Source organism: Mobula hypostoma, chromosome 23 (assembly GCF_963921235.1).
Source record: "Mobula hypostoma chromosome 23, sMobHyp1.1, whole genome shotgun sequence".
Classification (NCBI taxonomy): Eukaryota; Metazoa; Chordata; class Chondrichthyes; order Myliobatiformes; family Myliobatidae; genus Mobula; species Mobula hypostoma.
In genome coordinates, this window is record NC_086119.1 from 55,341,723 (window position 1) to 55,357,119 (window position 15,397).

Sequence of the window (15,397 nt, forward strand, 5' to 3'; positions counted from 1 at the left end):
CCAGGCGCAAATCCATGGTCTCGTGAGACTAACAATGCCACCATTAGCTACACATCAGTCCTCCTGGACCTTACCTGGGGCTAGAGAGGGCCAGAAGATCTTGGTCAAGGGTCCAAGCAATCTCATTTCTTGCCTCTCAGTAACCTGGGATATATCACTTGCTATTCTCCATGTCCTTCTCCTTGATTAGTACCAACACAAGGTACTTACTTGGGACTTTGCTCACATACCCTGCCTCCAAGCACATATTTAGTTGCCTCCTGGATGTTGGATTTTCAGAAAGCCTTAGACAAGGTGCCATACAAGAGCTGCTAAACAGGGTAGGAGCTCATGGTATTACAAGAAAGATGCTTGCATGAACAGAAGATTGGTTGACTGGCAGGAGGCAAAGAGTGAGAATAAAGGGGACTAAGAATATGTTTTCTCTGACTAAGGAGTTTCTAGTTAGATGCCAATGACCAGTGGTGTTCCATAGCAGACAGTTTCTTTACACGTTATATATCACTGATTTGGATGATGGAATTAATGGCTTTGTGGCCATCTTTGCAAACGATACAAAGATAGGTGGTGCTGAGAAGGCAGTTAGTCTGCAGAAAGGCTTTGACAGATTAGGAGAGTGGAGAAAGTGGGAAATGAAATGCTGTGTAAGGAAGTGTACGATCATGCAGTTTGGCAGAAAGAATAAAAGCACAGACTATTTTCTAAATGGGTTACTGTATGAGAAACTTTTTAAATGGTTCTGGCCCTGTGCTCGCTGGAGCTTTAAAGAATGAGGGAGGGATTTCATTGAAATCTATCAAATATTGAAATGCCTAGATACAGTGGATGTGGAGAGTATATTTCTTATAGTGAGGAAGTCCAGTACCAGAGGGAACACCCTCAGACTAGATGGATATCCCTTTAGAATAGAGATGAGGTGAAATAAGGTGGCAAAGCTGTGAAACTCATCACTACAGGTGGCTGTGGAGATCAAGCTGTTGTGCATATTTAAAGCAGAAGTTGATAGGTTTTTGATTAGTCAAACGTCAAAGGTTACAGTGAGAAGGCAGAAGAATGGGGTTGAGAGGGATGATAAATAAGCCATGCTGGAATGGCAGAGCAGACTTGATGGGCTGAATGGCCTGATTCTGCTCCTGTCTCTCATGGTCTTTGTGCTTTCCTTCATTATGCTCTTACTGTTAATGTGAAAAAGTAATGTAATGTAAAGTGAAGAATACTTTAGGATTCTCTATAATCCAACTTGCCAAGGACTTCTCATAGCCCCTCCTAATTCGTCTCTTTGAGTTCTGTGCTTTACTATTTTATATTGTGTTCTAAAAGTAAACAGCTCAACTTGGAAATGTTTTGGGCTTATGGGTCCAAACTCTAAATGCAGTGAGGAGCAGACTCAGTTCTTTTGAGACCAAAGCCCATTTTTTCATCTTTATTTTGTGTAAACTTTCAGTATTTTATTAATTTCACTCTTAGCTCTACTTTTTTGAAGAGACTCGTGGGTGGTACAGTATAGCACAATTACAGCACAGGTGATCCAGATTCAGTGTTACTGCTGTGTGTAAACAATTAGCATGTTCTCCCTGGAACAGCACAGGTTTCCTCTGGGTGCTCCAGTCTCCTCCCACACTCACAAGGTCAGTAGGTTAATTGGTCAGCTGGGTGTAAATGGCTGGCACGGGCTCGTAGGGCAGGAGGGGCCTGTTACTATGCCTAAATAAAACGTTGTCCTCCATTGTGACAAGCCGCTATCCTTTTTTTTTTGCCTCCATCACAACATTGGCAGTACGTGTAGGGCATTCATGCCCTCAGTAGAGTTAAACTAGCTCTGCTGATCTGTGCCTCAAATCTGCATACCTGTCATAGGGCCACTTGGTTTGCAAAACTAGGTCCAGTTGAAATCAATCCTGTGGAATCTCAGCAATGTCCAGATGTAAGTGTGCTTTGTGCTTTCCCTCGCAGTGTTGGGAAATATTTTGTCCACATTCCTACCTAATAGCCTGGCATTCTCTTCACATTGCAGGTACTGGCATGGAGATAATCTGCCGTTTGATGGCCCAGGTGGGGTTCTGGCACATGCTTTCTACCCTCAGACTCCTCAGCAGGGAGACATTCACTTCGACTATGAGGAGCTGTGGACCACCGACAATGACAGGGGTAAGTGACAGTGAACATGTCCAGACAGATCAGAGTGTTTCGAAAGGCTTCAGTCTACGCCCAGGATGAAACTATGAGCAAGAGTTCGGTTTGCTGCAGGTTTGACCTCTTGCACTGTCGCGGTCTGCTGAAGACTTGACCATACCACCTGGTTTCAACAATGAAATGGTCCATGAGCTGGTAATCGCTCCCGATGCCCCCAACTCCACCCCACCCCCTGACCTTTCTTGCAATGATGTGGACGTATCTGCAGAGGAGATTCAACAGAATGTCACCAGGGATGGATGCAGGTAACCAGCTCACTAAAGTGACCAGCACAGAACCTACCCTTAGCCCATCATGGCTAGACTCACCATCAGATATTTATCTACACTGCTCCCATTTAACAGTCCTTGATCCATAGCCTGCAATTCCTCGACAAAGATGCTTCTTAAATGTTCCCAGGCTGGGAATTGCACAAGTTATCCATTTCTGGGGAGAAGGAACTTCCCCTTCTGATCTCCCTAAACCTCACCTTGCATCAATACCTTCCAGTCTTACAGACCTGTCGTATGGGAGGTATCCTACTTGCATCAATACCTTCTGGTCTTGCGTACCTATCTTATGGGGAGGTATCCTACTGTCTATCGTAGCTACGGAGAGTAATTGTCTGGAAACCTTACCTACTCTTACACTGATTCTCTGCTCAGCCTCTCTGCATATGCATCTTCTCTATTGCAAGTATATCCTTCCTGTAGTGATAACATCCTTATTTTTGTTCCATGAATATTTTATGACGTTTTACCACTACCTCTGGAATTGCTGAGATTTTGCTTTGTGAGGCTTCACTGAGAGGAGGCAGAGCAGCGGATCGGCCAAGAACAGGAGAAGTTTCTGTTAGAGTCATTGCACACCTCAGCACAGAAACAGGCCTTTTGGTCCATCTAGTCCATGCCAAACTGTTATTCTGCCGAGTCCCGTTGACCTGCACCTGGACCACAGCCCAAAATAACTTCCAATCCAAACTTCTCTCAGATGTTCTTCTGTTGGCAGCTCCTTCCACACTCGCTCCCCCTCTGACGCAAGGACTAGTGTAGAAAGGTGGATGAGCATAGAGAATGGAATCTCGATCAGCACGTGCTTATTTGTAGCCATTAGTGAGTCTTGGTTGCAGGAAGGGCAGGGCTGGCAGGATCCCGATGTTTTAGACAGGATAGAGTGGGAGGGATTAAAGGAGGAGGAGTGGCATTGCTAGTCAGGGACAATGTTACGGCAGTGCGCAGACAGGACAGGAGTTCAAACTTGAAAGTAAATTTATTTTCAAAGTACATACGTTAACATATATAGCCTGGGAAAAATACACACTCATGACAACAAATATTTTTTAGGTCTTTAATTTCTTTATTTGCTTTAGGTATTTTAATGCAGAAAGAGGCTATCAAAATAAGTAGTAAAATGGATTCAGCAGTGGCTAGATGGGAGACACCAGAGAGTAGTGGTGGATAACTGTTTGTCAGATTGGAGGACGGTGTGTAGTGGTGTGCCTCAGGGATCTGTACTGGGTCCAATGTTGTTTGTCATATATATTAATGATCTGGATGATGGGTGGTAAATTGGATTAGTAAGTATGCAGATGATACTAAGATAGGTGGAGTTGTGGATAATGAAGTAGGTTTTCAAAGCTTGCAGAGAGATTTAGGCCAGTTGGAAGAGTGGGCTGAAAGATGGCAGATGGAGCTTAATGCTGAAAAATGTGAGGTGCTACATTTTTGTAGGACTAATCAAAATAGGACCTACATGGTAAGTGGTAGGGCATTGAAGAATGCTGTAGAACAGAGGGATCTAGAAATAATGGTGCATAGTTCCCTAAAGGTGGAATCTCATGTGGATAGGGTGGTGAAGAAATCTTTTGGTATGCTGGCCTTTATTAATCAGAGCATTGAGTATAGGAGTTGGGATGTAATGTTGAAACTGTACAAGGCATTGGTAAGGCCAAATTTGGAGTATCGTGTTCAGTTCTGGTCACCGAATTATAGGAAAGATGTCAATAAAATTGAGAGAGTACAGAGGAGGTTTACTAAAATGTTACCTGGGTTTCATCTCCTAAGTTACAGAGAAAGGTTGAACAAGTTAGGTCTTTATTCTTTGGAGCGTAGAAGGTTGAGGGGAGACTTGGTAGAGGTGTTTAAAATTATGAGGGGGATTGATAGAGTTGACATGGATAGGCTTTTTCCATTGAGAATGGGGAGATTCAAACAAGAGGACATGAGTTGAGAGTTAGAGGGCAAAAGTTTAGGGGTAACATGAGGGGGAACAACTTTACTCAGAGAGTGGTAGCTGTGTGGAACGAGCTTCCAGCAGAAGTGGTTGAGGCAGGTTCGATGTAGTTGTTTAAAGTTAAATTGGATAGATATATGGACAGGAAAGGAATGGAGGGTTATGGGCTGAGTGCAGGTTGGTGGAACTAGGTGAGAGTAAGAGTTCGGCACGGCCCAGAAGGGCCGAGATGGCCTGTTTCCGTGCTGTAATTGTTATATGGTTATAATAAAAACAACAAAATGAATAAAAATAAAAACATAGTTCCTGCTATTACAATCTTGGCTTAATTTTGGTCCACACACTTGTGTATCAACTAGTTATGTATGCAGTATGAAAATAAATAAAACAAAATATACAAAACCAGTATGGTAGTGGCAATCCTAAAAAAACAGTATAAACAGCATTAGAATCCCACCAACCCTGTACTTTATACACTGTCAAAAATATGAATAAATACATCTCATCTGAACTAAGAGGTATACTCACTTTGTCACACACGTGCTTAACTTCAAAACACATCTAGGCTAGACCCTGACATGAATTCTCCTTGCTCACGTGATGAAAACAGAGATTAACACATTCACATTATTCTGTTACATTCACATTCAGTTTATGAAACAAAGTAAGAAAAAATTAAACAAAAACTTATACAATATATTTGGAGGCCTATATATTTTCAAATATACACCTCCAAATAGTAGCCAAGATGTGGGGTTAGGATTGCAAAGGGATCTGGAAAAGTCAATTAATATGGGTAATGACACAATTGTAATGGGGGACTTCAATATGTAAGGGGATCGGAAATATCTGGTTGGTGTTGGATTGCAAGAGAGAGAATTTGATGAATGCCTGCGAGGTGCCTTTTTAGAACAGCTTGTGCTTGAGCCTACTCGGGGAAAGACGATCTTAGATTGGGCGTTGTGTAATAACCCAGATCATTTTGGGGAACTTACCATAAAGGAACCATTAGGGGGCAGTGATCATAATATGATTGAATTCGTACTGCAATTTGAGAGGGAGAAGCATAACTCATTTGTATCAGTATCACAATGGAATAAAGGGAATTATAGAGGCTTGAGAGAGGAGCTTACCCAGGTGGATTGGAGGAAGATGTTAGCAGGGATAACGGCAGAGCAGGGATGACTGAAGCTTCTGGGAATTGTTCACAAGGCGCACGATAGATATGTCCCATAAAGGAAGAAGTTCTCAAATGGCAGTTGTGGCTGACAGTGGAGGTTAAAGACTGCATAACAGCCAAGGAAAGGGCATATGAGGAAGCAAAAGTGAGTGGGGAGTTGGATGATTGGGAAGCTTTTAAAGTCCAACAAAAGTCAGCTAAAAAGCTATAAGAAATGAAAAGATGGAATTTGAGGGCAGACTAGCCAATAATATAAAAGCAGGATACCCAAGGTTTTTTCAGTTATTTAAAAAGGGAGGTGAGAGTTGATATTTGACCACTGGAAAACGATGCTGGTGAGGTAGTAATGAGGGACAATGAAATGGCAGGTGAACTTATTGGGTACTTTACATCTGTCTTCACTGTGGAAGACACTAGCAATGTGCCAAAGGTCCATGAGTGTTAGGGGAGCAGGAGTGAGTGCCATTACTATTACAAAGGAAAAAGTGCCAGACAAACTCAAAGGACTTAAGGTGGATAAGTCACCTGGACCAGATGCACTACATCCCAGAGTCCTGAGAGAGGTTGCTGAAGAGATAACAGATGCACTGGTCATGATCTTTCAAGAATCACTTGAGTCTGGCATGGTCCCATAAGACCAGAAGATTGCAAATGTCACTCCACTCTTTTAGAAGGGAGGAAGGCAGAAGAAAGGAAATTATAGGCTAGTTGGCCTAACCTCAGTGGTTGGGAAAGTGTCGGAACCTGTTATTAAGGATATGGTTTCGAGGTACTAGGAGACTAATGATAAAAATAAGTCAAAGTCATCATGGTTTCTGTAAAAGGAAATCTTGCCTGACCAATCTGTTAGCATTTTTCGAGAAAGTAACAAGCAAGATGGACAAAGCTGCAGTGGATGTCATTTACTTGGATTTTCAGAAGGCGTTTGATAATGTGTCACACATGCGGCTGCTTAACAAAGATATTGTGGCATTATAGGAAAGATCCTGGCATGGATAGAGGAATGGCTGACAGGCAGGAGGCAGCAAGTGGGAATAAAAGGGGCCTTTTCGTTGGCTGCCAGAGACTAGTGGTGTTCCTTAAAGGTCAGTATTGGGACAGTTGCTTTTCACATTGTTTGCCAATGATTTAGATGATGGATTTGATGGCTTTGTGTCCAAGTTTGCAGGTGATATGTGGGTGGAGGGGTAGGTAGTGCTGAGGAAGCAATGCGATTGCAGCAGGACTTATACAAATTGGAAGAATGGATAAAAATGTGGCAGATGGAATACGGTGGTGGGAAATGTATGATAATGTATTTTGGTAAAAGGAACAATGATGTGGACTATTATCTAAATGGGGAAAAGGTTCAGACATCAGAGGTGCAGAGGGACTTGGGGTCCTTGTGCAAGACTCTCAGGAGGTTAATTTACAGGTTCAGTCTGTTGTAAGGAAGACAAATGCAATGTTGGAAATGAGTATAAAAGCAAGGAGATAACGCTGAGGCTTTATAAGACACTAGTCAGACCACACTTGAGTATTGTCAACAGATTTGGGTATATGTAAATGAATTTACATGGATATTAGCAAATATTGTTTGCCTATCCTTACTATATGACCAGTACTCCTCGGGGAAAAGTAGCTCCCAGTCTTGATGTTCTTTCTAGAACATCGTAACTGTTCTTTCTACTCTGCACATTAATAATGACATCACTGTTTTCTCTTGAAGGCACAGGCAACTATTCTAGCACTACCAGGGTGAATACATAAGTGCACTTTTAACAACAAAAAATAATCATCAATAGTCACCTGGTTACACATATATTACCTTGAGGTTCGTTTTCTTGCAGTCGTGTATAGGAAAATAAAGAAATACAATAGAATTTATGAAAAGCTATAAATAATGACTGACAATGTGCAAAAGAAGACAAATCATACAAATAATAAGAAAAATTGTAAATAAATAATACTGAGTTGTAGAGTCCCGAGTTGTACTGAGTCGTGGATCAGTTCAGCATTGAACTGAGTGAAGTTATCCACAGTGGTTCAGGAATCTGATGGTTGAAGGGTAATAACTGTTTCTGAAACCAGTGGTATGGGACTTAAGGCTCCTGTACTTTCTTCCTAATGATAGCAGTAAGAAGAGAGCATGACCTGGATGATGGATGCTGCTTTCTTGAGGCAGTGCTCCTTGCCAATGTGCTCAGTATCTGGTAATGCTTTTCTGAGATGGACTGGGCTGTATCCATCACTTTTTGTAGCCACTTCTGTTCTGGGCATTTTTATTTTCATACCAGGCTGTGAAGTAACCAGTCAGGATACTCTCCTCTGTGCATCTATTGATATTTGTCAAAGTTTTAGATGACTTGCTAAATTTGTGCAAACTTTTAAGAAAGGAGAAGTGCAGTTGTGCCTTCTTTTTATACGGCACTTATGTATGGTCCCAAGTCAGGTCCTCTGAAGTGATAATGCCAAGGCATTTAACATTACTGACCCTCTCAAACTCTGATCCCCTAACAAGTACTGGCATATGGACCTCCGGTTTCTTCCTCCTGGTGCCAATAACCAACTCTTTGGATTCGCTGGTGTTGAGTGAGAGGTGGCTTTTGCACCTTTCAACCAGATTTTCAGTATCCGTCGAATATGCTGATTCATCACCACCTTTGTTTCAGCTGACAACAGTGGTGTTGTCAGCAAACTTAAATATGACATTGGAGTCGTACTTAGCCACACAGTCATATGTACATATAGTGTATATCCATGTCTATATAGGTATGAAGTACAGTCGGCCCTCCTTATCCACGAGTTCCGCATGCGCGAATTCAACCAACCGTGAATCAGGAAAACCCGGAAGTTCTCTCTCCAGCACTTGTTGTTCGAGCATTGTTCGCCTCACGTCTCATTCGTTCGCTACTTTGTTTCCGTGAAAAAATGGCTCCTAAAAAGCGATTATGTGGTCAAAGCAATTCCTCAAAGGTAAAGTGCTCTCGCTCTCGCCGAGAAATTAGAAATATTGGATCTTTTGAAAAGTGGCATGTCACATTCCGAAGTGAGCCGTAAGGTCAGTAAGAACGAATCGAGCATTCGTACAATAAACCAGAAAGAAGCTGAAATTCGTGGAAGTGTTAGTGCTAGGGATGGCTGGCTGGTTGTGTAAAGCGCTACAGCCTCAAGAACTTAAAGATCACGGGAGGATCAGCATCGGCTGATGCCAAGGCGACATCAGCATTCCCAGAGGAGCTACGATGGTTGCGTCTGTACTGAACATGTTCAGACTTTTTTCTTGTCATTATTCCCTGAACAATACAGTGTAACAACTATTTACATAGCATCAACATTGTATTAGGTATTATAAGTCAACGGAACAGAAACACTGAGAGCGGTGGGTCCTGTGCTGCCCTGGGTGCTAAAGTCCATGCGACAGGTTAAATAAGGGACTTGAGCATTCGCGTTTTTTGGTATCTGCGGGGGGGGGGGGTGTCTCAGAACCAATCCCTCGCGGATAAGGAGGGCCGACTGTAGGTATAAATTAGACTGCATGGCTCATCTATATGGCAACTTTTGTGGATCTGAAGAATAAGAAGGGGATGACTACGTTAATGGGATTATGTTGTAAACCACCCAATAGACCCAATAGTCTGGAAGACACTGGTTGAGAAATAGTTGCAAGGATTTAAAAAAAAGGTTATGATTATAACTTTCCACATATTAACTGGGACTCCCATATTGTAAAAGGACTGGATGGGAGAAAAATGTAAAATGTGTTGAGAAAAGCTTTCCTAAGCAATATACAGGGGTCTTAACTACAAAGAGTGCAGTATTAGATCTATTCAGGAACAAAGCAGGAGAGGTGACAGAAGTTAGTGAAGTGAACACTTTGGATCTGATGATCATAATTCAATTAGTTTCAAGATACAGTAATTATGGAGAAGGATAGATCTTAAGGATTGGATAGAGTTGAGATTCTAGATCGGAAAAATCTGGCAAGTGTGGATTAGGATAGGTTGTTTACTTGCAAGGGCATATTTGTTAAATGGAGTACAGAGTTTGTATGCTCCTGTAAGAATAAAAGACAAAGCTAACAGGTTTAGAGAACCTTGGTTGAGGATTTCCTGGTGGTGGCTGATGGAGTATCAGCAATCTGCCGTTGCTCCAACTCTAAGTTATCTTACTATTTCCAACCTGTCTTGAAACTTCTTTTTTAGTGTGATATTCTTTCATTATGGCTGGAAGGAGAGCCAGAGGTACTAAAATGGATGATTTTCCTGCCTCTTTGGATTCTATTATGGAATTGCTGCAAAGTCATACACGAGAAGCCTCTGAGAAGTTTCAACAATTCAGCAGGGAATTTAAACAAATAGATGGTAAATTGAATTCTATTCAACAAACACTTAATGAACACAATAAATGTATTAAATATAATGAGGAAATTTTGTCGTCTCTGGAAACGAAAGTGGATGAATTGCAGAAGCTTTATGAAAAGCAATCGAAGTCCAACGAAAAGTTAAGACAGAAAATTATCGACCTAGAAAACAGAAGTAGAAGGAACAACCTATGGGTTCTGGGTCTCAAAGAATTAATCGAAGGTAATCATCCTATGGAGTTTTTTGCAAACTTTTAAGAAGAATTATTTCCAGAGATTTTGACGTCTGTGCCTATGATCGATCGAGTTCACAGATCTCCTGCGTTTAGACCTCCTAACAGTCAGAGACCAAGATCAGTAATAATCTGTTTTCAGGAATTTAAAACAAAGGAACTCTCAATTCGTGAATCTCGTCGAAGAGGCATGATTGACTATAATGATTGCAAGATTAGAATTGTCGAAGATTATTCGCCTGAGGTTATGCAGGAATGTGTTAAGTTCAAACAAGTTATGTCCGAGCTTTTTAATAAGGGTTTCAAGCCTTCCCTTCGCTACCCAGCCTGACTCAGAATCACACTTAAAAACAGTTCTTTCAAATGGTTCCACACGACTGTTGAAGCACAGAAGTTTTTAAAATCCGAAGGCTAGCTGTTTAGTTTCCCCTTACATGAAGACACAAAATTAAATGAGAAACTTTTAATTCGCAAATCCCGTCGAAGAGGCATAATTGGTTATAGAGTGGAATATTAAGATTCTCAAAGATTATTCGCTTGAGATTATGCAAGAATGTGCTAAGTTTAAACAAGCTCTGTTCAAATTTTTTTAATAAGGGTTTTAACCCGTCCCTTGGCTACCCAGTTTGACTGAGAATCTCATTAAAGATGGATCCTTCAAATGGTTTCATTTGAATGCTGAAGCACAAAGATTTTTTAAATTTGAAGGCTAACTACTTAGTCTGTTTTTCCATGAAGATATAAGATTAATGTTTAATGTCTATCTGTATGAATAATTGTATCTTTTACTTTTGGTAAACCTTTGTAACTAATTTCCTTTTGTATTTTTTAGTACTGTATTTTTGATATATGAGAATTGAATCTTGTTTGGGTATTGTTTAGTCTAGGTTGGAATATAAATAACCTTGAAACTAATTGGAGATATCACCAAGTTTTTTTGGGGGTTGTCCGTAGTTGTAGATGCTGAGTTTCTATTGGTCAGTTTTCTTTCTTTGGGAGGTGGGCAGGGGTATGGTTTTTTTCCCAGAAGCTGTTTTTGAATTTTTAGCCAACTTGTTGCTTGGTTACAGTTTCTCAAGGTTTATGGCTTAGTTTTTAACTTACATTTTAACCCTTCCTTTAAATAATATTAAAAATGGGTCTAACTATTAATTTACTCCGTTTTAATGTGAAAGGGTTAAATCACTCTGTTAAACGTAATAAGATATTTGCTTATATTAAGAAATTTAAGGTCCCTGTTTTTTTTTTACAAGAAACTCACATAAGCAAATGTGATCATCTACGTTTTTTTAGCCGTTGGAAAGAACTTTGTTTTCACTCTTCTTTTCAGGCCAAATCTAGAGGATTCTTATAGATAATATACTTTCCTTTGTCCAATATAAAGTAGTGTCTGATACTAATGGACATTTTGTTATAGTTTCAGTCCAGTCAAGTCACTTTTTATTGTCATTTCGACCGTAACTGCTGGTACAGTACACAGTAAAAACGAGACAATGTTTTTCAGGACCATGGTGCTACATGAAACAATACAAGAACTACACTGAACTACGTAAAACAACACAAAACTACACTAGACTACAGACCTACCCAGGACTGCATAAAGTACACAAAACAGTGCAGGCATTACAATAAATAATAAACAAGACAATAGGCACAATAGAGGGCAGTAGGCTGGCATCAGTCCAGGCTCTGGGTATGCAGGAGTCTGATGACTTGGGGGAAGAAACCGTTACATAGTCTGGTCGTGAGAGCCCGAATACTTTGGTGCCTTTTGCCAGACGGCAGGAGGGAGAAGAGTTTGTATGAGGGGTGCGTGGCGTCCTTCATGATCTGTTTGCTTTACGGATGCAGCGTGTGGTGTAAATGTCTGTAATAGCGGGAAGAGAGACCCTGATGATCTTCTCAGCTGACCTCACTATCCGCTGCAGGGTCTTGCGATCCGAGATGATGCAATTTCCGAACCAGGCAGTGATGCAGCTGCTCAGGATGCTCTCAATACAACCTCTGTAGAATGTGGTGAGGATAGGGGGTGGGAAGTGGACTTTTCTCAGCCTTCACAGAAAGTAGAGACGCTGCTGGGCTTTCTTTGCTACGGAGCTGGTGTTGAGGGACCAGGTGAGATTCTCCGCCAGGTGAACACCAAGAAATTTGGTGCTCTTAACGATCTCCACGGAGGAGTCATCGATGTTCAGTGGAGAGTGGTCGCTCCGGGCTTTCCTGAAGTCAACAACCATCTCTTTTGTTCACATTCAGAGACAGGTTATTGGTTCTTCACCAGCCTGTTAGCCGCTGCACCTCCTCTCTGTATGCTGACTCATCGTTCTTGCTGATGAGACCTACCACAGTCGTGTCATCCGCAAACTTGATAATGTGGTTCGAGCTGTGTGTTGTAGCACAGTCAGGGGTCGGCAGAGTGAACAGCAGTGGACTGAGCACACAGCCCTGGGGGGCCCCCGTGCTCAGTGTGATGGTGTTGGAGATGTTGTTCCCAATCCGGACTGACTGAGGTCTCCCAGTCAGGAAGTCTAGGATCCAGTTGCAGAGGGAGGTGTTCAGGCCCAGTAGGCTCAGCTTTCCAATCAGTTTCTGATGAATGGTTGTGTTGAATGCTGAACTGAAGTCTATGAACAGCATTCAAACATACGTGTCTTTTTTGTCCAGGTGGGTTAGGGCCAGGTGGAGGGTGATGGCAATGGTGTCATTTGTTGAGCGGTTGGGACAGTACGCAAACTGCAGGGGGTCCAGTGAGGGGGGCAGCAGGGTCTTGATGTGCCTCATGACGAGCCTCTTAGAACACTTCATGATGATGGATGTGAGTATGACAGGATGGTAGGCGTTGAGGCAGGACACTGAAGACGTTTTTGGCATGGGGGCGATGGTGGCAGCCTTGAAGCACGTCGGAAAGACGGTGCTGCTCAGGGAGATGTTGAAGATGTCAGTGAGAATCTCATCTAGCTGGTCTGCACATCCTCAAAGCACTCTGCCAGGAATATTGTCTGGTCCAGCAGCCTTCCGTGGGTTGACCCTACACAGGGTTCTCCTCACATCGGCCACGGTAAGACACAGCACCTCGTCGTTTGGAGGAGGAGTGGTCTTCCTCGCTGCCACATCATTTTCCACCTCAAAACGAGCGTAGAAGTTATTCAATGCATCTGGGAGGGAGGCATCACCAGCACAGGCAGGTGGTGTTCAGGAAAACTAGATAATAAATTAATAGTATTTGCCAATGTGTATACCCCAAATGTAGATGATCCAGGATTCTTTGAGTGTTTTTTCTTTTCGTTTTTACCAGATCTGAACCTTTATTCTTTGGTGATGGGAGGAGATTTTAACTGTTGGCTAGACTCACTTTTAGACTGATCATCTTCTGAAATAGCGTCTCTTAATAAATCAGCTTTGTTTATTTAATCCTTTTTATTGAATTGTGGTATAGTTGATGTTTGGTGTTTTTTATATCCTTTAGATAGGGGGTATTCGTTTTTTCCCCATGTTCATTATACATATTCCAGGATTGATTTTTTTTTATCAATAGTCAAATGATTTCATCAGTTCGTTCCTGTGAATATAAAAAGATTGCTGTTTTAGATCATGCTCCTATATCTCTATCTTTTAAACTCCCCGGTCTTCCTCAAACCAACAGATTTTGGTATTTTAATACAACTTTGTTATCTGATAAGGAATTTTTAAAATTTCTAGAGAAGCATGTTATTTTGTCTTTTGAAGAGAATAAAAAGGAAGATTGTATGGGATACTTTCAAGGCCTATATTAGAGGACAAATTATTTCTTATACTGCGAGTGTTAAGAATAAAGCTAATAAAGAAAGAATTGAATTACCCAATCAATTGAAACAATTAGATCAAATATATGCTATAGCTCCAGATCCTGTTTCATATAAAAGACGTGTTGAAGTTAAAACTAAATATATCAGTTAACATATCCAATTGAAATTCAACTTCTTAAAGATAAAACTCAATTTTACATTCACGGAGATAAATCAGGCAAAGTATTGGCCAACCAGTTAAAAACTTATGTAGTTAAATGACAAATTAAAGACATTTGCAAAACTAATGGTGGTAGGACAATAGAGTACTTTGAAATAAATGATACCTTTAGAGAAATCTATTCTAAACTTTATAGTTCTGATTCCCCTAAAAAATAATACTGTAATGAATAATTTTCTAGATCAATTAAATATCCCTGCACTTTCTGCAAATAATTGCAAACAGATGGATCAACCCATTTCTTATGAGGAAATTGCCGAGGCTGTACGTTCATTACGCTCAGGGAAGGCTCTGGGTCCAGATGGATTTTCTGGAGAATTTTATAAGGCTTTTTCTTCATTAATTATACTGCAGTTACACTTAGTCTTTTTGGATTCTTTCAAATTAGGTAGTTTGCCTCAATCTTTTTATGAAGCTTCTATTTTGCTTATCCTAAAAAAGAACAAGGATCCAACTGAATGCTCTTCATATAGACCAATTTCATTACTCAATGTTGATACTAAAATTCTTTCTAAAGTTCTGGCTCGTAGGATTGAAAATATTTTACCTTCTATTATTTCTGATGATCAGACCGGATTTATTAAAAACCAACATTCCCATTTTAATATACGCTGTGTATTAAATATTATTTACTCTTCTTCTCAGGAGATATTGGAATGTGTGATATCCTTAGATGCTGGGAAGGCCTTCGATCAGGTTGAATGGAATTATTTATTTAAAACCTCAGAAAAACTTAATTTTGGACCAGATTTTATTCAATGGATTAAATTACTTTATTCATCTCCTTCTGCTCGGGTTCTTACTATTTTTCAAAATTCCAAACCATTTAAACTTCACCGCGAAACTAGACGAGGCTGTCCGTTGAGTCCTTTGCTTTTTGATCTAGCTTTAGAACCCCTTGCCATTGCTTTTTGAGAATCTAATGATATCTGTGGTATTTTAAGGAGAGGTATCACCCACAATATCTCGCTTTACGCTGATGATATCTCTTTTTATCTCTAATGTTGAGACCTTGATACCTTGCGTATTTTCTTTACTCTCCCATTTTAGCCAGTTTTCAGGCTATAAATTGAATCTACATAAGAGTGAATTATTTCCTTTAAATAATTTGGTATCAATTAATACTAATCTCCCTTTTAAAATTGTAAGAGATCAATTTACTTACTTGGGTGTAACAATCACTAAGAATTACAAACACCTGTTTAAAGAAAACTTCCTTACTTTATTGAACCATGT

At 40.7% G+C, this 15,397-nt stretch overlaps 1 protein-coding gene across 2 annotated transcripts in view; it reads left to right on the forward strand.

Moving 5' to 3' along the window:
- Nucleotides 1-15,397, forward strand: part of mmp11a (matrix metallopeptidase 11a) — a 123,180-nt gene that overhangs the window by 44,241 nt on the left and 63,542 nt on the right. For both annotated transcript variants that reach the window (XM_063031252.1, XM_063031253.1), the window contains exon 4: nucleotides 2,015-2,148. In XM_063031252.1, the coding sequence (XP_062887322.1) occupies nucleotides 2,015-2,148 (134 nt within the window). The remainder of the gene's footprint in view (nucleotides 1-2,014; nucleotides 2,149-15,397) is intronic.